This window comes from Leopardus geoffroyi, chromosome D1, assembly GCF_018350155.1.
Source record: "Leopardus geoffroyi isolate Oge1 chromosome D1, O.geoffroyi_Oge1_pat1.0, whole genome shotgun sequence".
NCBI lineage: Eukaryota > Metazoa > Chordata > Mammalia > Carnivora > Felidae > Leopardus > Leopardus geoffroyi.
Window position 1 is genome coordinate 87,406,186 of NC_059329.1, and position 26,518 is coordinate 87,432,703.

At 34.1% G+C, this 26,518-nt stretch overlaps 1 protein-coding gene across 1 annotated transcript in view; it reads right to left on the bottom strand.

Annotated features, from left to right (window-relative positions):
- CSTF3 (cleavage stimulation factor subunit 3) overlaps positions 1 to 26,518 on the bottom strand; it is a 72,488-nt gene that overhangs the window by 18,020 nt on the left and 27,950 nt on the right. Inside the window, exons 4-8 of the mRNA XM_045484892.1 lie at positions 3,160 to 3,192; positions 2,665 to 2,762; positions 1,574 to 1,640; positions 1,449 to 1,483; positions 1,233 to 1,359 (exon numbers count right to left, since the gene is read on the bottom strand). Of these exons, the coding sequence (XP_045340848.1) occupies positions 1,233 to 1,359; positions 1,449 to 1,483; positions 1,574 to 1,640; positions 2,665 to 2,762; positions 3,160 to 3,192 (360 nt within the window). The remainder of the gene's footprint in view (positions 1 to 1,232; positions 1,360 to 1,448; positions 1,484 to 1,573; positions 1,641 to 2,664; positions 2,763 to 3,159; positions 3,193 to 26,518) is intronic.

The following is a 26,518-nucleotide window of genomic DNA, read 5'->3' on the forward strand; positions in this document are numbered from 1 at the left end:
GTAGTCCAAGGAGTCCTGTTCCCTAAGACCCTTTCAGGGGTTTTCAGAGGCTACATGATGTTATTAATATCATAACACGTTGAATTTAGAAGCAGATATGAAAATCTTCCATTAACTTCTATTAAGTTAGGTAGAGATTCACAAAAATATAAAACAAGGCCACTCTCCTCACTAAATTTTTCTTGCTTTGGAAAAGACAGTTTGTTTTAATGCTATTTATGTTAAAATTTAAAATGTAAGGAATTTATTATTGTGAAATACAAATGAAATAATAAATATCTTGGAAATTTCTCAGTTTTAATCTCAATATGCTAAATACTAATAGATAAAAGCCACATTAAAATTAAAAGTTCTTTGTAATCTTCATCAATTCTTAAAATCCCAAGACCAAAAAATTTGACAACCACTGCTCATGCCTATGAGGGAACAGTTTCAATACCCTACACAGTTCTTCCCTATCACAAGGGACATATCAGAAATTTTGTTTTAACAATAGAGCTTATTTGGCATGTATGTTTACATATATAAGCTGATTAGCTCAGCTGGTTAAAAAATGTGCCAGTGATGGGCACCTGGGTGGCTCAGTTGGTTAAGCATCTGATATCGGCTCAGGTCATATCTCACAGTTCAAGTCCAGTATCAGGTGAGTCCAGTATCAGGTGAGCTCAAGCCCCGCTTCGGGTGAGCAAGAGCCCCGCTCCTCTCTTTCTCCCTCTCTCTCTCTGCCCCTCGCTCACTTTTGCCCTCCCTCTCTCAAAAAAAAAAAAAAAAAAAAAAAAAAAAGCCACTGAGACAAAGATCTTGGACTGCAGCCTCCCTGCATGCCAACAATCACAGCACTATAACTACATGAAAGACAAGCAATGCAACTGATCATTACTACTGGAAACAATTCTAATAAGGTCCCATTTAATAAGAGATGAATGGCAATGTGTATGCATGACTGTGTGGTTTAGCACTGAATACAAGTGGTTTTGTAAGAATTGTAATTTCTCCCAGGGTATTCTCTAAAAAATAACTCAGTAGTATTAGGAGACTCTCAAAACCTTCCAAAAACATTAGGAATGGTTCTTTGATTACAATCAATATAAAAACAAACCTGTGTAGCGCTAATATCCAGGCACCTTATACTAACGAGACCAGAATCCACAAATCCACAATGCATAAAAATTAAAAACAAAAAAACTAAAAATGGCTTAGTTATAATAATAAACTACTCTGGCCTAATTTACCTCTTCATACTTGTTATAGTCTCTCCAGAGTTGTTCAATATTGATCATTGGATTAACACAACCTCGTTGATAAACTCTTCGGACAGCTGTTATTCTCTGATTTTCTGCATAAGATCCAACAGCTTCCCTGGCATTGGATTAAAAAAATGCTATCAATTATATTACAGCTAAAGCCATTATTCACATGGGGAAAAAAAAAACTATAAAAATACTTACACGCCTTTTAAGAAATTAATGTAATCCACCCAAATCTAAGAAATAAAATAAAATGTCAGTATCTTTCTTGATATTTTCAAATTTATTACATGTATAGCATATATATGGAAAAAACTTAAGTCTACCTGATAAGACATAATTTCCATTCCAATTTTATCCAGTGCAAAGTCATATGCTTGAGCCATTTTTTCTCTGAAATAAATGTGACAGACATGTTCTTAAATTATTTATTTTCTAAAAAGGTTTTATTATTATTTTAAGATTTTAGTTTTAAGTAATCTCTAATCCAATGTGAGGCTTGAACTCACAACCCAAGATCAAGAGTCATATGTTCTACTGACTGAACTAGCCAGGCACCCCAAAATACATGTTAATAATAAACATTCATTTATTATTAAAATGTATCTACAAATAAAACATACGGGGCACCATATGTCAGGTCAGAGCCCGCTTTGGATCTTTTGTCTGTACCCCTCCCCCACTCTCTCTCAAAAATAAACATTAAATATATATATATATATATATATTTTTTTTTTTTTTAAAGACACAATCATAACTACTGATCATAAGATGAAAACAGCATTTGAACTTTTTGTCTAAGCAAAAATGTAAAGACATTTTTGCAAATATATAAAGTAGTTCTTTTGTGTTTAGTTTGTCAATGTCTTTAATGTATATGCTTTATTTTTTTAACTACTGCTTGTGAGCTTATCAAAACTAAAGCCCATATTTCACTTATTGTTATATTCTTTAAATTGCCTAATCTTACATGTAGCAGATTCAAATGTGGAAATATCTGATTCTCTGATTGAGGAGGTACACTGTGTCTGAAGATGTATTAGCTCTGAAGTAAAATATAGGAAGAAAGAACTTCCTCTTCAATATAAGATAATAAAAGATAATGAGGAACAGAAAATACAGAATTCTAGTTATAGAAATTCTAGTTTGACAACAAGCCTGCCAACAAAGTGACTGGGTGTTAACAAATGTACAGTGTTTCAGCATAGAAGAAGGGCTTGGGTGATTTGATTCTCCAGAATAAGACCGACACCAGTGGCTTTCTTTGAAGCACTTTTCCCAAGGTTTACTGACTTCTCAGAGAACCCTGACTTTTCGAACTGTTAAGTCTCCCCTAAGTTAAGAGAAGGTGTGAGTTTATGTGGGGTTGACTGCGTGCCTGAAGACGACTTATTCTTAAGATCTTGTTTTAACTTACTTGTAACTTGGCAGTTTACCCTTAGTTTCTCGAACGTATGAAAGATAACACTTCCATAAATCAATGTGCAAAACCTTCATAAGGCATCTCTGAAATAGCTACAAATACAAGAAAATATTATCAGAATCTATGGTTAGATAAATTTCACATGTATGTGGGTGAAATGGAACATTAAAAAAACAAATTCAGCTATTTTCATTAATTTATTATCTTGTTACAGATAAATGGCAAATTTAACAAATCCCTCCTATTTTCAGTTTAGATAATCAAAATCATTCTCATGATTTTGGTCAGTAGAGTATAATTATTTTCTTTCCCAAAATTTTTATTGTGAACATTTTCAACCATACAAAAAACTCAAATAAGTATAATGAACTCTTATATAATCACTACCTAGATTCAACAATTGTTACCATTTTACTAGATTTGCCTATATATGGTAAGTCCTGAGTTAAACTTTAGCATAAAATTCAAAGTATGTTTATGAGAACTCACCTTTTCAACCTTGTCATAATTTTTAGCTTTTATCTGAAGAGAAAGAGAAAAATGTAGAATTAACATTATTGTTTTTAGAGTATTAAAATACCATGCCTGAGATTTTTGACTAATCTTACAAATTCATCCTTACACTTTCCTACTAATTCTGCCTTACAAAAATAACAAATAGAATTTTGAGTGCAACTTGGGTAATTATGCACTGTAAATGTGCCTTATGTAAACTGATTCTACACAGATAGCTTTTCACCAACTATTTATGTTTAAATTTTATAAATTTCAAAGTGTATAAGTCACAAGGTGAATACAGAATATATAAGACATACAGAGCTTTATGTATCCAATGAAGACAAACTTAAAGCTTTATTTTCCTTGAATAGCTAATTACTAGAACAATCTGAGTACAGTTGCAAAAAGATTTGCTAACTTCGACTACAATTAAATTTCAGTCACCCAGTCAACCTCCTATATTCTAGGCACTGTGGTAGGAACTGTGGCTACCACAGTGAACAAAACAAGCATAGTCTGCCTGTGTCCTCATAGAACTCACAGTGTAATGGAAAAGTATGTCAAGATGAGGAAAATATAGGGTGCTCTGGGTGCATTTAGAAGAAGCCTAAAACTCAGACTTGAGTAGTTGCAGAAAATTTCCTGGAAAAAGTGAAGATGTTAAGGATGAGGTGTTAGGCTGGTAAAGGGAGGGAGGACTTATTCCAGGCAAGAGGAATAACACGTGCAAAGACCAAGGTTAAATATGATTAGATTTCCCTTTCTCTGAATATTTTCATTAGATGGTAGGTGGGATCAGTTGCTCAACTGTGATGTATCAACAAATCTTTTTCACCCAGATAGGTGGATAATTTGATTGGTTAGAGAAATCCTGTGGTCCTTTTCTCTCAGCAGTATGTATAAATTTTCTATTTTCTGCCTTATGGTGATGCCGATGAGAACTTTGATGACAAGCTCTTTTTCTTTTGCTGATAACTTGGCTTTCTCTCTGGAACTTGTAAGATTTCCCCTTGATCTTCAGAGTCCATAAATTTTGAGAGGATATGCCTAAGTCTTTCCACTTTGAGGCAGTTTAGTCAAGGCTCTGAAGTCAGAACTCTCGGGTTTACACTGACTACCCACCTAACCTCTTTTTTCCTTATCTGAAAAACAGTGATAATAATAGCTATTTTCTAAGGCTGTTGTAAGGACTCAAAGAGTTAATAAATGTGAAGCCATTAGAACACTGCCTGGCAAAGTGAGCACATAGTAGGTGCCATTTATTATCCTATTAGCACAAATTCTGCGTGGAATTTAGCCTGTCCTTTGAAAAATAAAGGCGTTTTTCAGCTCAAGAATTAAAAAAAAATTATTGCCTCTCTTCCATCTGTTCCTTTTCCTTTTAGAACTCTTATTATACACATTACATCTCCTTGTTCTATCCTCAAAATCTGTCATTTTTACCCTGTCTTTTGCATTTTTGGTCTAGGCTTAAAATTATTTCTTCCACTAGATTTTCCAGGCCAATTATTTAGGTCTCCATGTTACCATTCTCCTCCATTTGACTTATCACTGTAGTTAGTTAAAAAATAATGGGTTTTGGCTCATTTTTTAAAAATACTGCACTCTCAGTGTCGCTGTATTCATATCATTTTGTGGAAGTTGTTGTCTCCTCTATTCTGTTGGGGGCTGTCCCCAAGAGTTTAGTTAGCATCCTTTCTTGTTGCTGGATCCTTAGGCGTGTAGTTGTTTTTTCTGTCAGTTCAATGAAGCTCAGTGTTGGCAGACTTAGTGTAGCAGGTGACCCTTTCTCTATTGTGACAGCTATGTAGCAGGGGTAGACAGCAAACAGGCTGTTCATGGTCTTTGGACAAAGAACCAGAAAGAAATCTTTGTTCAAGAGTAGGGAGGATTCAGCCTGCTGGTTCTACTCCTTTTTGGTTTCTTGGAAGCCACGCTGATGTCAACCTTCCTCTGGGGGTAGAAAGGCAGTTGAGGGGTTCCACATATTTTTATGGGTTACTTTTTTACTCTTTGCCTTAAGCTCTCCACTAGCCCTCTTCTTTGAAGCTGCCATAAAACCTGAGATTTCCTTGCGTCTACCTGCTTGGCTCGGTAGAGGTAAATAAGTTGAGTTGAAAGTGGAAGTGAATTCACCAGCTTCCCAAATGCAGATGACAGACTATATAAAGTTCTCACAACTGGCCAGGAAAACCAATACTCACAGAGAAAATTGGCAAAGGATACGAATAGGAGATCCCCAGAAGAGAAAATGCAAATGGTTAAAAATAATATGGCAACACATACAAACTCCCAAGATGGGAAAAACAAAATAAGATACCACTTTGTACCAATTAGTATGGTGAAAGTTTAAGAAGAATATCATTACCACTAGTGAAGTGGTAGGAGGAAAAGAGAGTTCATACACTGCTCAAGGAAATATGAATTGTTATGGCCCTTATGGAAAGCCATTGGCAAAAGCTATTCAAATAAAAAATATGTATCTTTTGACCTAGCAATTCTACTCTCGGATCTATACTACAGAAACAAAAGCACCAGGATATAAAGGTGTTAAACAAGGTTATTTCTGCTAAATTTGCAGCAGGAAAATTAGTTAACAAAGTAAATATCCAAAACAAATTACCTGTTATAGCTTTAATTCATTTTATATATACCAATATAAACCAATATATTGGTATATATATAAAATATACCAATATATTGGTATATATATAAAATATACCAATATATTGGTATATATAAAATATATATATTTTATATGGAGAAAATATGGAATACAAAGTTGGTGATATAGTTATGGTGGGCAGAGTTGTATGGATAGGAGGAAGAACAGAGACAAAAAAAAAAAAGAGACTGTACTGCGGAGACCGTACGTATACGATTTCATTTATCTATTTTTGTATAAGAAATAGAAACCAAAGAATCTGGCTTTTGTCTACATAAATTGGTCCTATGTCTTGGATTCATTATTTATTACTTCAACTGGCATGATGGTCAATACACATATGTAGAAAAACTATAGAATTCTCTGGTCTTAAATACCTGGCCACTGTCATTCATTAATTCAATCAGTAAACATTCGACAGCCCCTCTCTAAAGCCTACACTTATGGCATTAACATAGCAGCCATAATCTCATTACTTCTTAAACATCATTCAAAATTTTAAAGTATCAACCTGCTTTGCTAAAGCAGTGTGATAACAAAAGAATTTAATCACCTCGTATCAAATGCTGAATTTCTCCCAGCATCAGTATTTCCATTTATAAAACAGGGATGATAAGAACATGTACTATAAAGTTTCCAAGGATTGAAAACAAAATAAAGCATCTAGACTTTTCAGATGCATAAATCATACAAATTTACAAAATCATGAACTAAAAGAGCAAACACTTTTCATTACATATTCTCTAAACAGATCTATAGAAACCAAGTAACCAAATCAAGGACTATTATTATAATTGGCCCCATTTGAGAGAAAAACAAAGGTTATGCTGCAGGTCATATTCAAATTCTGTTTTGGTGAAAAATTTCATATTGGTGAAAAACCAGCATAAGAATATGTCAACACCCTGCCTTGGTATTCCTACTAGGCCATTTTTCTTCTTCAAAACATTATTATCCAAGGTATTTTTTACTAAGATTTACATGAATACATCTAGAAGTTAAATATTCTTAATATTTAGCATAGTTATGTAGGCTTGTACAAAATCTTCCTGATAACAAAAGCTTGGTTTAAATTTTTTAAATAATAAAAAGTTCTAGATACTGCCTTGAACTTTGACATCAGAGATTCTTGATCTATTGTTAACCAATGGAAAATGCCTCCATTTAATAAGCCCATTAATATGCATACACATAATTTTACAAAGCTCACTAGAATTTGACTCATATCTTATCTACTAAAAGTATCTTATGGGAGCACCTGGCTGGCTCAGTTAGTAGCGCATGCATCTGGGGGTTGTGAGTTCAAGCCCCACATTGGGGTTAGTGTTTACTTAAAAATAAATAATAAAAGTTATGTAATTTTGAAATGAAACTAACAGGCTCTTAAAAAATTATCTTTTGTCTTCAGCTCCCAAACGTTAATGTGCAAATGATCACCTTAGATGATGATCTATCAAATGTGGATGTCTGGGGACACCTGCGTGTCATGATCTTGTGGTTTGAGGGTTTGAGCTCTGCATTGGGCTCTGTGCTGACAGCTCAGAGCCTGGAGCCTGCTTTGGATTCTGTGTCTCCCTCCCTCTTGGCCCCTCCTGCACTCGCGCTCTCTTTCTCCCAAAACTAAACATTAAAAAAAAAAAATTTTTTTAAAGAAATGTGGATTTCTGTTTTATAACAGGAATCCCAAGTTATACTAATGCAAAGATTTCTTGAAATGGTTGGAAATATGCTAAAATATGAATAACTTATGTGTGTGTGACAGAATGACATTTTTATCACAATTTCTGATGTGGTTACATTATATATATATTTTAAGTTTATATATTTTGAGAAAGAACACAAGTAGGGGAGGGGGAGAGAGGAGAGAATCCCCAGCAGTCTCTGCACTGTCCGTGCAGAGTCCTCAGCACAGAGCCCGACAGGGGTCGTGATGAGATCAAACCATGATGAGATCACGAACTGAGACAAAATCAAGAGTTGGATGTTTAACAACTGAGACACCCAGGTGCCCCTAATGTGGTTGTGTTATTTTTATAATTTAAAAAATCACTATAAGAAAAAATTAAGGATAATTTTTAATACTTATCCTTCTGATATATCTACTGTTTATCATAAGAATTTGTCATTCAGTTACAATTTTACCAAGACAAGAAAAGTTGCTGTGGAGGGAAAAGAATAAAAATTTTATAAGTGTCAGGGTGCCTGGGCGGCTCAGTTAGTTAAGTGGCCAACTCTTGATGTCAGCTCAGGTCATGATCTCATGGTTTGTGAGGCTCTGACAGCACATAGCCTGCTTGGGAATCTCTCTGCCCCTCTCCCGCTGTGCGCTATCTCTCTCTCAAAAAAAAAAAAAAAAGATGTTGCATAAGTGTCAACTTCCTACTATTTTTATTTAATGAAGGGGGGAAGATAAGTGAAATATTTTAATTAAATTTTAATTGAATTCAAATGAATGGTTTTTGGGGCAGAATAAAACAAGTGTAGAATATTGAGTAAATATAGATCTGTGCCTAACACTTTTGAACATTTATTTCCGGTCCTTTCTTAATGTCCACAATTATTTCTCCAGCATTAATGAACACTGTCTTTTGGAACTAAAGCTATCCTCTGAGTAATTATTAGAAGTAATGATCACTTGCAACAGATTATGCATTTTGGCCTATTTCCTCAAATTTAATTTTTTTTCTTTTTATTTTTTTTCTTATTTATTTTTGAGATAGAGAGAGACAGAGCATGAACGGGAGAGGGTCAGAGAGAGAGGGAGACACAGAATCGGAAGCAGGCTCCAGGCTCTGAGCCATTAGCCCAGAGCCCGACGCGGGGCTCGAACTCACGGACCGTGAGATCGTGACCTGAGCTGAAGTCGTACGCTTAACCGACTGAGCCACCCAGGCGCCCCTTAATTTTTTTTCTTATAATATACCTTGGGAAAACAAATCCCATATAACATCAGAATTTAAAAAATGTATTTGCAAATTTGTCAGTTATAATAATCATTAATAACTGTATAATTAATTTTAAATGGCTGAAAAACATATTTGACAAATAAACCCAAATGACATGGTAACTCCATAAACAAGCAAAACAATATGAAAGAAAAAGTAAATCTCTATTTTCTTTGTTTAGGTTATTTATTTATTTTTAAGAGAGACAGAGAGATGGGGTTGGGGGGGAGAGTATGAGTGGGGGAGGGGCAGAGAGAGAGGGAGACACAGAATCCAAAGCAGGCTCCAGGCTCTGAGCTGTCAGTACAGAGACCAACACAGGGCTTGAACTCATGAACCATGAGATCATGACCTGAGCCAAAGTCAGAAGCTTAACTGACTGAGCCACCCAGACATCCCTACTTTGTTTAGGTTTTTATATAGCAACTAATTAAGAAAAGTCAGTGCTTATGGTGTTTTTTAAGATTTTATTTTTTTTTGCAATCCCTACACCCAATGTGGGGCTCAAACTTACAACCCCCAGATCAAGAGTCACATGCTTTACTGGCTGGATCAGCCAGGTATCCCAGTGCTTGTGCTTTAAGACACTACTGGACTACATAGCAGAAGCAGGGCTAGGGCCTCATCTCAAGTGAATTTACACAGCAGTTGCTTATAATAAATGTGATAAATAAATGAATTAATTGTAAACCTATATTCCTAATTTGTATCTTTTCCAAAGTAAAGCACATGCACTTTTGTGGAATTTAAACTGAGTTTGAGCTACAAAAGTTGCCTCATTCTGCTTGTCTTAATTATCCAAAAGGTTTGGCCCCAATCCTAAAACCTACAAGCAAATGGAATCCTAATTATAAACCCCATCTTCCATTCTTTTACTCTTTCCCTACTCTTTTCTGGAGCTCTCCAATCTCATATCCTAAAAAATAGGTGTTGGAAGATTACATAAGATACATAGTTTTTAAGTTGCTGGAGTAGCTGAAGTCCTTTGCACCACCTAGTTCCTATATCAGCAAAGGACTGTCTATAAATAAATTCATTTTTTTAAACAAATAATTGTGTGTCTATGTGGTAGGCTCTATTCTAGCACTGGAGATACAGTGGTGGATTAAACTAAGTTTTTTTTTTTTTTTTTAATTTTTTTTTTCAACGTTTATTTATTTTTGGGACAGAGAGAGACAGAGCATGAACGGGGGAGGGGCAGAGAGAGAGGGAGACACAGAATCGGAAACAGGCTCCAGGCTCTGAGCCATCAGCCCAGAGCCTGACGTGGGGCTCGAACTCACGGACCGCGAGATCGTGACCTGGCTGAAGTCGGACGCTTAACCGACTGCGCCACCCAGGCGGCCCTAAACTAAGTTTTAAAAGTCATGGACTTCTATTTCAGTGAGGGAGTCAGGTAAATAAAGAAACTAGGTAGTTTAAAAATTTTTTGCTCATCTGTACTTCCTACTTTTCCTACAATAGATTATATTATTTCTACAATTTGTAATTTTTCTACTAAATATAGTTACAAATGATGTCTATATATGCATATACAGAGTTAGATAAACCTGTTCCTGTCCCATAAATTTTCAATTCTCTGAGCACTTAAAATGTGTCACAGAAATAATATATTGTTAAATGAGTAGAAAGTACAGACCACTGTTACAGTCTCATTATGAATAGAATTAAAATGTACTTAGCAAAAATAAGATTACCTTCAGTTCTAGATTAAGTTTCTATTCATTTTGATTCTTCATACTAACCAAATTAGGTATTAATTGATCTCCCACTTTTCTGAACCAACTAAAAAGTATCTTCAGTGTGTGCACAGGATTTACCAAATGGATACAAGAATATGAAACTTAATTCTATTAACAAGCTTATAATCTACTTGAATACATAAAAGTAATTATTGGAAAGAACATAAGACTAAATTTAAATTATTTTGTATACATTCCATGTCCTATAAAATTCAGAGGAAAACGAGTTCTACGCAAATGGAGTTACCAAAGAAAGTTTCACTTAGCAGGTGGAATCCAGGCCATTAATGAGAAAAAACGTTTGTGTAAATCAATGACATGAGTTTCTGGAATTTTCTGTGGAACAGTGAAGACATCCACACATGAAAGAATAAGTATTAGGAAAGTAGATTGCCTAATTGTGGTAGAGGTCCACTACAAAGGGCCTGAGCCAATCAGAGTTTAAATCTGATGCACAAAAAAATTGTCACCCAATAATGAAAGTACAGAAACTATGGCTTATCCACATTAGGGTGGGAGGTGGAGGTGAGTAAGACTGAGATGGCTTTAGTGCTATGGGATGAGGCAAGCAGGCACTAGCTGAGAGAATAATAGCTAAGAAGCTGTTGCTGTATCCTTAAGTAGGGTAATAATGGCCTGATCTTGGGGAAGAGGAAACAGGGAAAGAAAACCAGTAATACAGAGGGAAGGGCAATGGAGGTTTTTTTTTTTTTTTTAATGAGAATAAAAATAAAAAATGTTATGGTAGTTGCTGTAAAGTTTACTTTTTTTTTAGATCTAATATGAGATGGCCATACAATTTCTGCAGGCAGAAACTGGTTAAAGTTAGGAGATAAGGTATTTGTTTTCAAATTAGACTGGAATTAAATAATATTTTTATCAGTCATTTGTTTTAAATGAACTTACATACATACCCAGAGTATATAATGCCCAAGACATTAGGAATATTGTCTAAAGCAGAGAATATACACAATTTTGGAAAAAACATGTATTACCAGGCAGAAAAAAAGAACAGAACTAAAGAGTACATAAGATGAAAGAAAAAGTACAAAATCCCATTTAAGAGGTCAAAAACATTATAAGAAAGAGAACTGGTGGATGGTAGGATATGCCACAGGTCAAAAGGAATGTGGGTTTAAAAAAGATCACTAGATCTGGTAATAATAAAGTTATTGCTTACCTTTTACAAATTTAAATTTCAAAGTGAAAACAATTCAATTTCTTAGAAGTTGAAATCAATGACAAAATACTAATACTAGCAGCATTTATTAAATACTTAATGTATGTTAAACGCTACTCTAAGAAGAGTTTATATGTATTAACTCATTTAATCCTAGAACACCACTCAAGTAAATAAAGTACTATTATGATTTATTACTTAAAGATGAGAAAACCAAGGCGTAGGAAGTTTTAGTAACTTGCCCATGATTGCACAACTGAGCTCTTACCCACTACACTATTCTGCTCTTCAGCAAGACATATGTATGAGGATGTTCCCCAAAAGAGTGCTTCTAATACAGAAACTTGGACACTTAAATGACCAAAGGCAGAATAAATTATGCTTTGTCTAAACAAGAGCATAGGGTATATACATATGTACATAAAACTTTAAAAGCAGTGACATATATTTATAATACTAAATAGAAATAGGTGTACAATATACTATTTTAAAAAGTAGAACTTAAAAAATATATACACATTTGCTATGTTTACCCATCTACCTCTCCTCCTTATTGTTCCCCCACCACCCATCCAGAGTACAAGAGATATAAACTAAGGAGAAATGCACACAAAACTGTTGGTCAAAACTGTTATCACTGGGAGAATTGATATCCGTCTCAGTTACTATTTCCATAACACATTTTCTATTAGCACAAGTTTACCCCAGCAGAGATTGGGTTTTTGTTAAGTGAAAAAGAAAATCATAACTTATTTGGGGCAGTAAACTCCTCTTCTGAGTAATTAATTGATATTTTTCCCTGGCTATAAACAATCTCCATTTTAGATTCATTTTTAAATGCTTTGAAATTGTCAGTCAGGCCTACAAAGCTAAAAAAGTTAAATAATTTACAGGTAAATCAGGCAAAATTGATTTCAATCAAAATTGTCAAAGGTAAAAAGTTTGACCTATTTTGATTTTGCCCTAATTTACAGGGCATCTGTCAGCAATCATCAATTCCCATCTATAGAGGCAGTCTGTTTTACTATCTCAATTCTTTGCTCCCAGTAAAAACATTTTGTCAACACTATGCCAAACACTATTTTTCAAAAATAACTAACCTTCAGATTGAGTAAATCTTCAGATTTTGAGTAAAATAGAGCAGGATATTTTACCTTTTGAGGAAAATAATTTGGTCTGAAGTGTCAAAAGTCACTAATCATCAATGCCTCAATTGGTTTGGCTACTCTAGCGCCACTATGCTTCCTCCCATCACTTCCCCAAAATTGTGTGGCATAGAAATTCTTTCTAAACAGTACATTAAAACCAAGAACGAGAAATATGTACAATCGTTTGAGATGTTTAAGCTAGTAGAGGAACGTCAGAACACCAAGTTTATAAGCTACTGATCTCAAAAACAGTATCAATTCCATAATGCACAGCATGAGTTGTGCTCAAGCAGATGTACTGACTTGACTCATTTCCCCCAAATGTCTTAACAGTTTCTTTCCAATCTATTTATACTGTTTTCTACCCTGCTACCTTAATTTTCAGCTTTTATGAACTGTCCTCTTAATGAAATGGAAATCCTCCAGGCAAACTTAAAATACTACTCAATAATACAATTTCTCTAAGATTATGTACCTTAGAACATATCTCAGTCTGCTTTCATTGGCTGAGTTAATCTTCCATTAGTAGTCATACAACTTTTCTTTTTTTTTTTTTAAATGTGTGGAGGGGAATTTTTTTTTAAAGTAATTTCTATGCCCAATGAGGGGCTCAAATTCACGACCCCGAGATCAAGAGTTGTATGTTCTTCGGACTTAGTCGCTCCTGGAGGGGAAAATTTTTGAAGTGGAAAACCATTTACGTAAAACTCTTTACAATCCTTTCTTTTCTTACTGTACTTCTCACTAGATTTGCAATTTCACAAATTGAGAATTGCTATTTTTAAAAATTAACAATTGAATTAACACTGGACAAGAGCCAAATTTTAGTCACTCCTCTACTGTGGATCATTCTAGTTTCACTAATCAATTTCCTTCCCATTTTGATAGATTCCTATCAGAATACCATTTCACTTGCCAATTTTCAATGGTATCATAAATTTTTCTATGCATGTCCTTGTCACTAATTCTACATATGATTTTACATTGCTAAATCACATATAACATTTATACTAGATATGTACATATCATGGATAAAGCTTCATCCAGATTTTCTCAAGATCACTTCTGGAAAAACAAGATTAAGCTTCCATAATGAAGTGGATACAAATTTAGTGGATTACATTTCTCTACTTTTTGAACAACTTGCCTCCTCTTCCAGGATCTCCTTATCAACACAGATCCATAAATGTGGAAAAAAAAAATCCATTTCCTCATTCTACAACACTTACAGTGCATTCCTCAGACTAAAATATCACATTTTTTAAAATCATTGCTTCTATTCAAATACTCTTAATTTTAGATCAGAAATTATAATTAAATTTGGAATTCTGCCCTTCATACCCTTATCATTTTATCCAAAAAAATAAAATCAACATTTGTATTATGACTCAATTCCAGCTTTTTCAATCCTACATGCATAGTTTGTTATCAAAATGACCTAATTCCACACTGCATTTAAAAATGTTCACCAAATAATCTCCTAATCTTTTCCACCAAAACTGTACACTTAATTTTTTTATCTCTACTCTTGGACAAACTATACAGTGGTCATTTTTACTAAAATTCTGAAACAATTTAAAAGGGCATTACCTGGCTCATTTGAAAGATCATGCCAGCAACGTTTGATAATGAAATATCAATTCTGAAAAGTTGATCTAAAAAATTATTATAAATGTATAAAGATATTTAAGTAAAATCATATTTATATTAATTTCTTATAAAGCCAAAAACTGGAAACAATATAATGTACAATAATAAAGGGCTGGTTAAATAGCATATTATCTAGAATGGACTATTTTGGCATATTTAAAAGCAATTTTGTATAAGTAACACAAAAATATGCTACCATGTGGAAAACATAAGTTACAAAAAGTTTCTTAAGATTTTACAGACAACTACATCTAGAGAAGCTAACAGTGGTGAAAGGTAGTGGGAATAACGATTTTCCTCTCTTTATACTTATATTTTTCTGCAATAAACACATATTATCCTTTTTAAAAAGAAAAATACACTTTTTTTTTTTTTTAACTTTACAGAGTGAGCATGAGGGGTAGTGGAGGGGCAGAGGGAGAGGGAGAGAAAGAGAATCTTAAGCATGCTCCACACTCAGCACAGAGCCCAACATGAGGCTCCATCCCATGACACTAGGATCACGACCTGAGCCAAAATCAAGAGTATGACGCGCAACCGAGTCATCCAGGCACCCCCCAAAATACAAGCTTTATTTTCCCTTTTAAATAATGACAAATTCATTTTTCCTCTCATCTGTCTTCTAACTTCCATTCATTTGATGCCACTTCATTATGCTCCCCTTTTAAAATTGAACAATTTAATTCCAAAATGTTTATTCACCCACATATTTAGCTTCAGTGACAACTGTACATAACGCCTACCATAATAACTCTTATCTTTTCAGTATTCCATCTCGATATTATTCCATTGGCTCATCTGAAAACAAATGCATCAACATCATTTGTGTGAGTGCCCACAAGGGAACTGACCATCAGTTTAATTCATAGCAATACTAGAACACCAGAATACTACCTAACATATAATATTCAATAAACAGTTGCTAAATGAGTGTAGATATACCTAACATTGATTGCATATTCAAAGTTAACTTGTGGAATTAATATTATACTAACTTAAGTATCTATGGAAATGTAAAAATATAAAATTTTTATTAAAACTTTAACTGGAAAATCCCACCTCAATAAATGGTTTAGAAAGAATATTATCTTGTCAGTCAATTTAGACAAACAATTTTATAAAATTAGATTAAGGACTGAATAAAATGCTAATGTGGATTTTGAAAGTAGATTTTCACATGGTTTAGACAATTCCATGTGAACACCAAAATTATTTTCTCATTAATTCACTTAAACATTTCCCATGTAACACTGCTTCAAATGATCACCTGAAAGATGAGAAATTGGGACTCTGAAAATAAGCTTAAATAAGCAGACATAGCTAACAAGTGATAAAAACCAAAGAAAATGTTCAGGTAAAAAATACTAAATTCCACAAAGAATCAAGAAATAAGATTGAGACCTACATCTTCTTCCTCTGTGATAGATATGTTCCAAAATTCAAATTATTGCTCCATTTTTATGAGTTAAGTCCTGCTTTAAAATGTTAAGTGTTTATAATCTCCAGAATGTTTATAAAATAATCTAACAGGTACTTAAATTTTAAAGCTTTTCCCCTTATTTCCTAAGTATATTTCTCCAAGTAGGCCTATAAAGCCTTCACAAAAGCATGCCCTTTATTCTCTGCAATTTGATTTCTATAGTTTGAAATGTTTGGCTTATATTTCACATTTTATCTCCTCACAAATATATTTGTGAGGACACTTCCCAAAGTGATACCACCAAAAGTAAAGAATTAAGTTCCAAGTCTATATGGAACACTGCCATTAAAGTTTCAGTAGACAAGAACAAAATAAGATTGTACTCGCATTCCTGCTATAAAAAAACAGGCCCTCACTGTGCCATCACTTAAATGTAAAGAAAGGTGAAGGGGAAAAATGCTGAGTAGCAAGCTCTGGATAAAAATAGTATTTTAGCTTATATATTAAGTCTGGAGGAAGGCTCCTGTAATCCAATAAATGGATGGCCATTCTTTCTAGTGGATTCTAATATACAGGTCTAATTTTGTCCACTCTTTATATACAGGTTAAGGCAGCACTCAGATTATCAAAATTGGTGACACTTTTTATATGAAAAGAAGTCTCCTACTGCCCAGTTTCTCTAAGAAGCTGAGCTGACAGCCCTTTTCTAACCACCACCTAAACCTGAGGGAGGACAGAGGGCAGGGACAAGACCATTGACATTTTCCTCCCCACATCGCCCTCATCAAGCAATATGCACACAAACAAGTCATAAAATAATGTAAGGATGGACTTCCAAATTGCTACATTTGAGATACATTGTTGGATAGGAGGACATGCATGTTGGAAACCCAGATTTTATTAAGTGTTTAATTACTTCACCACTGGGAACACTAGTTGAAAAATGTTTAATGTTAAAAAATAAATAAAAGACAAAAATAAGGCGTGCCTGGGTGGTTCAGTCAGTTAAGCATCTTGATTCTTGATTTCAGCTCAGGTCATGATCTCAACTGTTGGTGAGGTTGAGCCCCCAGTGCTGTGTCCTCTGCACGGATGGTGCAGAGTCTGCATGGGATCCTCCCTCTCTTTCTCTCTGCTCCCTCTCCCACTTGTTCTGTCCCTCAAAATAAAGAAACTTAAAAAAATAACAATTAAAAAGTAAAAAATGTTTAATGTTAAATAATACAAATATAATCTGTATATCAAAATTTCACTTCAAAGGGAACTCTGCAGGGGTGCTTGGCTGGCTCAGTCAGCTGAGCATCCAACTCTTGATTTCAGCTCAGGTCATGATCCCAGGGTTGTGGGATTGGGCCCCAAGTCAGGCTTTCCACTGAGAGTAACACCTGCTTTAGATTCACTCTCTCTCCTGCTGCCCCTTTCCCTCACTCACATACACTCTCTCTAAAACAAAAAAGGGATCTTTATAATCCTTGAAAGTGCCTTCATGATTTTGATGCCTTTTTAATTAATAGCTCAAGAAAATTTGTACTGTGAATTGAGAATGTTCTTCACAAGTATTTTATAGTCAGATCAATTTAAGCATAAAAATTACGTACCTAGCAAAAGTATACCGTTATAAAATCTACTTATCATTACTATATTTATATTATTATATTATTATAAAAACTATTATCATTACATACAGGTATTTAAGTCTTCTCATGTCTTTCTAATGTTGAGTTGCAAGAATATGTTAAGTTCAAGACATGAGAAAAATGATTTGCAAACCTAAGATTTAAGTGGGAAATTATAGGTTTGATCAACTAAATGAAAATCTAAGCACAAAACATGTATTTGAAAAAAGTATCGAGAACAAGCCAAGAACACAAACAAGGAAAAATACTGTTTTTTCATCTCAGAACATATTTATCATTCCTTCCAATCGGACACTGGGAAGAGCATAAGCAATAAAGAGAACATACAATTTAAAGGTTTTGTCAAAATTACTTCAACTTTAAGGGGTGCCTGGGCGGCTCAGGAGGATAAGCATCCAACTTTTGATTTTGGCTCAGGTTATATCACAGTGGAGCCTACTCAAGATTCTCCCTTCCCCTCTCCTTCTGCCCCTCACCTGCTCATGGGCACACGAGCACATGCTTGTTCTCTCAAAAAAAATTTTTACTTTTAAATAGCAAATTGTGAAGTCTCCCTTAACTCCCCTAATATATGGTGTTTCTGCAAATAAGAAAAACAAACAGAAAACGGGATAAGGAGATTAGGTCTCAGAAAAAGAAATCCAGAGTCTTTAAACATGCAAACATGCTCAATCTCATTCATAAGAGAAATGCAAATCAAAACCACTCGGAGATTATTTACCTATAAATACTGGCAAAAGTTTTAAACATTGCATAAGAGAATGTTGAGGAAGTGGGGTTTTTCAAGGATTGTCAATGGGATTTTAAATTGTTATCACCTCTGTTGAAGGCAATTTGGCTACAGAAAAATTTTAAAAATCCCACATATTCTATGATCGAACAATTCTTCATCGAGGAACTTAATCTAGAACATAGTCACACAAATGAAAATGACATGTAGAAAGATATAAAGTGCAGTAATGTTTGTAATAAAACAAGTCTGGGAAGAACTCAGTAGGAGTTGTGTTAAAATATAAAGTACTTGTAAAAAAAAATAATGACCTTTAAAATTTACTTTAAACAAAAAAGAAAGAAAAAGCAAAATGCAAAACAGAACATAAGAGGCCATTAGTCATGTAAAAGGAGAAGAGAAAACATAGGTTGAACATTTGTCACTGGGGAGGGGAACTGGGTGGCTCAAGGAAAGGTAGATGAAAAATTTCACTAGGTCCTTTTGGTATCTTGGATTTTTGAACCATATTTTAAAAAAGATTATGCATTTTAAAACTCTAAACAAACCCTCCAAATACTCTAAAAATGTACAAAAGACATGGGATATGTATTATGCACAGAGAAATAAGACGTATAATATTAAACTATTTAACTAACAATATATTCTAAGGCAAAGGATTACTTATGCAAATCCTAAACACCTAAGAGAATTTAGGCATTTTTAAAAGAAATCTATCTTAACACAAATACATAAAACAAAGTACAGAAGTACTACTCTAAAAGTTTAACTCAGATAATTTTCAAACCTAGAAATGGGTGTTAACTAATGAAATAAAACACTGGTGTAACTCAAGATTTAAAGTGTTTTATAAGGTATTTATAACATTTAACAATATTACTGAAATGATTATACATGGGTAAAAATATGACTGGAAGTTAACACTTAAGAAACTGTTGAATACCATAAACTTCACAAAATTCAAGCACTATGCAATCAAATAAGATCTACCAAATTTATTTTATAAACAAAAAACTAAAATTCATAATTGCTTTCTCCTTAAGAAATCAAACTATACATATATAATTAATTATAATTCTAATGAAAGCCCATTCACTTATGAGAACTTTCATTAGAACAGAATGAATTTGGGGGAGTGAATTTAATAAAACAAATATCCAGGATAACTTGATGGATACTTTACTAAAGATTCCTTAACATATACATATTTTTTGAAGCTTGAGGAAACTCTAAGTGTCCCAAAACACACGTGTATCTCTGAAATGCCAATGTTATTTTATTAACCTTGCCTAAAATGTCTTTTTAAATCCCCATAAAGACTTCTTTTCTGGATATAGAACTTTGACAGCTATTTTCTTTCAGCGAATTGAAGTGGCAATTTCACTGTCTTCTGGCTTCCATTGTTGCTGTTGGGAAGTTGATCAATCTGCCATTCCTTTGGTCATCTGTCTTTTTGTATCCAGCTGCTTTGGCGATTTCTTGGTCTTGTCTTCTATAGTTACATTTTCATGTGTCTAGGTAGGGAAATTTTTCTTTTTTTTTTTTAATCTTATTTGGGATCCATTGAGCATCCTGAATCTGTTAATTCTGGAAAATTAGGTTTTCTCTCTTCAAATTGTGCTTCTGCCCAATCTCTCTCCTCCACTTCTGAAACTTCAGTTAGACACATTTTCACTCTATGCTTTGTGACTCTTAATCCTCTTTCATATTTTCTTATTGTCTCTTTAAATTCTAATCTGGATCTCTTCAATTCTCTCTTCACTGTGTCTAATCTGTTTTAACTCAATTCAGTTTTAGCTGAAGTCTTGGCAGATCTGTTTCTGTTACATGTGGTTTCCTTACATGCTTAGTTTTTAACAATTAAAATCCTTTTCCTTGGAAAAATATTTGTGGAGATTATTTTGTGGCTTCTGATGAAGGCACATTCCTCTGGAAAGGGTCTGAGTAAGTTTATCAGTTTATTAAAGCCTAACTCAGGTTGAGTCCACCTTATATTCATGGTTTTTTTTATTTGGTTGGTTTTTTTTAACCACCAAATGATGTGTGCTTGGATCATGAATTCAGGGCCAATTTAGTGTTGTAACATACCAGGCCTACCCCATTCCATTCCGCTCAGAATCACAGCATATTTCCTCAGTCTCCTAAGGTTAGGAAGGTAGCATATTTTTCTGCTTCATGGTCACCCTGAGTATTGCCTGCACAGTTTTAAAAGGGGAGAATGTCTTATTGGGCAGGACTTGGGCTTTGACTTTTGCTGCATGAGCTCTTAGAAGCATTCAAAATCACAGCTTAAGTTCTCCCAGTGTGGCCAAGATTCTCAGGGTAAAAACAGCCAAGGTATTCTGCTTATATCCCAGTGTTTCTATTTATGATTTTTTTTGTATTTGCTTTCCAATTAGTTTTTGGGCTGGCAATTCCTTACTGTACTATCAGTTCCTCAATCAAGCTTTTAAGATACTTTTCAAATACAGTCCAGCAGTCTTAGTTGCTTTCAACTGAGTGAGCTGATCTGAGTAACCAAGTTTACCATCTTACCCAAATCTACTTTAATATATTTTATTAACATCTAACTTTCAAAAAACTTGAGAAAATATTTTCTATGCAAACTCTTTAAAAGTAACTTAAGGGTATGCCTGGGCAGCTCAGTCAGTTGAAAGTCCATCCAACGTCAGCTCAGCTCATGATCTCAGTTCACGGGTTCAAGACCTGCATCGGGCCACTGTGGTCAGCGCAGAACCCACTTCAGATCCTCTGTCCGCCTCTCGCTCTCTCAAAAAAAAAATTAAGTTAAAAAAAAATATATATACATATATTTTAAAAGTAACTTAAAAACTTTAAAATCCAAAGTTCACTGAAAGACTAAATCCCAAAGGTTAAAAAAATTGTAGAATTCAACTAACCAAATATATTTCCTATATGATAGAATTCAGTTCTCTGAAACACTTTGTGAATCTAGCAATTTGAGTTTACCTTTAATGTTTGCTATGCCTAAGCAAGTGAAGCTTGGGTGGAAATCACAAACAAAAAGTAAAATGATAAATAATATTTAACATTGAATTCTACAGCTTTTATAAAAGACAAAATCTAGCGTAATTCATCTTTTATATTTGTTTTTAAAAATAAATCTATATAAAAGTTAAGTTTATGGATTAAAACATATTTTAATTTTGGGGTGCCTGGGTGGCTCAGCTGGTTAAGCATCCAACTCTTGGTTTTGGCTCAGGTCACGATCTCACAGTTTGTGAGTTCGAGCCTTGCACTGACAGCGCAAAGCCTGCTTGGGATTTTTTCTCTTCCTCTCTCTCTGCCCTGCCCCCACTCAAGCTTTCTCTCCCTCAAAATAAATAAATAAACTTTTAAAAAACATTTAATTTTAATTGCATAACACCCAATATCTTAATATGAATATAATTTGATATTTTAATATTTGTAAATGAATTCCCACCCATCAATCAGATGTTGGCATTGTGCACACACACATCAGTCAAAGTTGTGAAAGGGGATGGGGAAGAATGAGAATGTCTATGCTTTACCAATTTGACAAAACTACCTATGAAATATGATAAATCAGCATGTGAAAACTCAAGTTTTCATCTCATATATACACAAACAAATGTCTCAGAAATTTCACTCCAGTATAATACACCTAAAACTTTACTGTAACTAGTCAGGCCTTTATCTTGTATCAGATTTTTAAGTTTTATCTGAACTGTTTCAGAATCACAACAATTAAAAAAAAAAATAGGTACTTCAAAATGGTAGCTAAATTAGTAATGGCCTTTAATTTGAGTAATTGCTTAAAAACACTTTTGCATCATAGATCAAGATAACTGTAAATGTCAATTAACTTATTCTATAATACCTAAATATCTGGGGTATCAGACAAAAACACTTTTGTATTTTTAGAAAAACTATAAAAACACTTTAACCTGTTAACAGTGTATCTATCAGACTTATAATTTTACAAAACTATGGTCATAAATTGGTATCATACTCTAATTCTTAGAAATTAAAATTTAAGTTGTAAAACAATATGATAATCTGTTTTACTTCCCACTGCAATTTTTCATCCAACAAATATTTAGAGTGCTACTATATGTCAAACATTGTTTTAGGTTCCTGAAACATCAGAGTATAAAAGACAAATTATAAGCACAATAAGTCAGTCATTCAGTATATTAGGAAATGATTAGGTATTACAGATGAAAAAAATAGAAGAATGAGTTTTGACATGTTGGGAATTTTTAAACATGGTTCCCATAGATCTGAGAAGACAACACTTTTGTCTTGAAGATTTGAAGATTTAGTTGGCAACTACCTGCATAAACATCTTTAGAGTAGGCAAAAAAAAAAAAAAGCTAAAATAAAGAAAATATGGGAATATCTATAACATTTAAGGAGGCCAGTGTGACTGAAGTAACCTTACTATGTGAATGATCTACCATACAGATCTCAAGCACAAAGTTTTATACTTAATTTGGTATACCAGCATTTACTTGTCACAAATTGATTAAAAACTAATCAACCTATCTGAATTAAACTAAGAAATAACAGACTCCTGGGGGGCCTGGGAGGCTCAGTTGGTTAAGTGATCACAACCTGAGCCGAAGTCAGATGACCTGTGTGAGTTCGAACCCTGCGTTGGGCTCTCTGCTGATGGCCCAGAGCCTGAAGCCTGCTTCAGATTCTGTCTCCCTCTCTCTCTGCCCCTCCCCCATAGTGGTGTCTTCCAAAAATAAATGTTAAAAAAAATTGTTTTAAATAACTGATTCCTAAACCTATAAAATTTACAGATATAAATGCATTTAAAATTTATGAATTTTTTCATTACTATACCAACATCCACTTGGAAGAGAACCCTGGTTATTCTAATAATTTTGAAGATTCCAGATAGCCAAACCCAACCAAGAACCAGAACTAATTCAGTGATCAAAGTTCCAGAATAATCCTCAATTACTTTTACAGCTATAAAAACAGCATTATTTCATGTAATACTATTCTTTTTAAAAACATACATTATCATTATCACATCAATGCAGTTCTTATTAATACTTCCTTCATTAATTTACCATATTGCTGTAGGTAGGTAATGTTCCTACCCTAATGGATTTTTGGACTTTACAAAAACTTGAAAACTTAAGAGACTGGCATATGTTTACCAAATACAGATCTTTGGAAACCAGCTCCTGTGCTCTTGTTTTTCTTCATTTTAGCCAGTCTATAAGTATTCCAAAAATATTCACAAGACATGAGGACATTAGTTCCAGGGTTGTCTTCAAAACTAAGTTTCAGTCTTTGGTATTAAATCAATACAAGTATAAGTGGCATTTAAAAATCTTGGTTAATTGTCCCTCTGGTACAATTGCCACTTTTAGTGCACACTTGCACATTAATCTCTATGTTTAACCAAACTGAGGGAGTAAAGTATCATAAATTCTTTTCATTAATAAAATTCATACAATAAATGAGCCATCTTTTTGTACCATGCATAAGTAGTCTGGAAACTGTATGTTACTGAATAAACTAGACACAGGCATATGGTGTCCTAGGACTGGCATTAAGAATGTATTTTATTTATGGCAGAAACTTTTCTAGGAATCTGTTTAAAATAACCACTCAGGTTTTATCTACCTATAAAAAAAATAACTAGTTTTACCTTTAGAAAAATCTTTTTTCTCTTTGAAAATGAACACACTGGCCAATTGTTGCATTTTCCTCAAACTAATGAAGACTATTTAAGAGATTAAGAACTCTCATACCGTAATTCTATTAGTTTCTTAAGACTTAAATGCCAAGTAAAAATTAATGAAACCAAAAGAGAATTTCTAACATGCAATTTTTCTTTGAAAAGTAAACTTCCACTCAGTTAAATTTATGTAGGCATGAGTTAAAACAAGAGCCCAGAATTATCTTTTCTCAATTTGATTTTCCTAGAGCAAAATTACATTCACCTTATTATTCTAGTCTCAGATATTCAGACTTTTTTCTTCAGTTCTATTTGCTGACAGCTTGGCTGCAATTCTTAACTATCAAGCTCATGTTTTCTGTAATTAAGACATATTCCACCTAACAGTCACAAGTCATCTGCTTAAGATAGTGGGGAGGGCTAGAAGCAAAATTCAGCTTACCAAGTATCAAGCTGTTTCAACTCTTCAAATAAAGCATATGTTTTTTCTCGCCTTTGTTGAGGCCACAACTAGTGGTTCTTGTTGCCAGGGATTCTATACAAATTTCAGGCCTCTTTAGAAGTCTTGCTGTTCTATTTCCGGGACCAACCCTCACATATTCTCCATTTTCTCTATCATAGCATCTACCAGTCATATTGTAATTTCCCTACTTTATCAAATTGTAAACTTGTTCACTGAGGTGTCCATAGCATCTTAGTGCCCAGGATGCATTTATTCAGTACATACTTGAAAGTTAACTCCCCCATCTTCTCCTGATACATGAAGTGAAAGCCAATAACCTGAAACAACACTTTTCATGTTTTGCCGAAGCCACATAAAAAACTATGAAAATATACAGATGGTGTGGGGCCTGAAAACATACCTGATGACTTTTGAGAATCTATAAATTCAACAGTCAATTGTACTACAGAAAAATAGTATAACACTTTGGGCGATTTTAACTGGATATAACCCAGACAAATACAACAATTGATATCTGTCAAGTCTTCATTCTAGTATACATCCACTGTTTTAGAGTACTTTTACAGACCCCACATGTAAAATTACTTGCCAGGAGGGTTTGCTAACAAAATTCTGCTTATTTTAATCTGCATAGAATCTCCTGAAACTTAAAACTACAGTTTATACTTTGCTCCTTATTCAAAAAGGATTAGAATAAGCATCACTGAACACACTGACGTGAATGTCTACAGTTCTTCAATTATGAGAACCTTAGAACTGCAAACAAGACTGGGGCATCTGGGTGGCCCATGAGTGACCAACTCTGGATTTAGGCTCAGGTCATGCTCTCATAGTTGTGAGATCAAGTCCTGCTTGAAGCTCACTTAAGATTCTCACTCTCCCTCTGCCCCTCCCCTGCTCACACGCACAGTTTCTCCCTCCTTGAAAAAAGAACTACAAAACTGTTTTATAGGTAAGTAATTTGAATTTTTTCATAACAGTTGTTTAGAATTATTTGAGCAGTATCAGGAACCTGAATAAAGATTTCAGTATTCAATGACACAGACTAGAGATGTACTCATAGTTCTTAAATTTCTAAGTCCAATAAACCTTAAATTACAAATAACTGGAAATGTTGGTCCAGTTTCAATAAATACGATTTTCCCATTAACTACAGGAGTCAAGATCCTCTTTCATGATTTTTTTAAAAGACCACTAAATATCATTGTGCCTGTCTGGCTTCAATATTTCATTTTTACTTTTTCATTAAGTTTTTTTCATAATTTAAAATACAGGAAAACCTTGGTTTGTGAGCATAATTCATTCTGGAAACATGCTCGTAATCCAAAGCACTCGTGTATCAAAGCGAATTTTTTTTTTAATATTTATTTTTGAGACAGACAGACAGCGTGAACAGGGGAGGGGCAGAGAGACAGGGAGACACAGACTCTGAAGCAGGCTCCAGGCTCTGAGCTGTCAGCACAGAGCCCAATGCAGGGCTCAAACCCACGAACTGTGTGAGATCATGACCTGAGCCAAAGTCAGAAGCCTAACCCACTGAGCCACTCAGGCAGCCCCTCAAAATGAATTTTAAGAACCACTGGCTCAGCTGTGATGTGATGTTCAGCATCATGTAGTAGTCATATTGCAAGACATCACTCATTTATCAACTTTATTAGAAATGTTTATTAGAAATGTTTGCTCACTTTGCAGAACACTTGCAGAACTTATTCGCAATCTAAGGTTTTACTGTATTTTAAAGATTTCCCCTCCAAAAAAACCCACAATGAATAAAATAGTCTATCCTGTCAGAACTTATTTTGCAAGACTTCTACCATTTCTATAATTCAATATTCTTTACTAAATCCTAAATTCTGACCTTAAGAAAATTCCATCCCAGGGTGGCCTGAGTGGCTCAGTTCATTTAGTGTCTGACTCTTGATTTCAGCTCAGGTCATGATCTAAGGGTTGTGGGACTGAGCCCAGCATCAGGCTGAGTGTGGAAGCCTGCTTAAGATTCTTTTCCTCCCTCTGCCCTTCTCCCCAACTCACGTGCATGCACATGCTCTAAAATTTAAAAAAGGATTTAAAGAATATTCCATCCT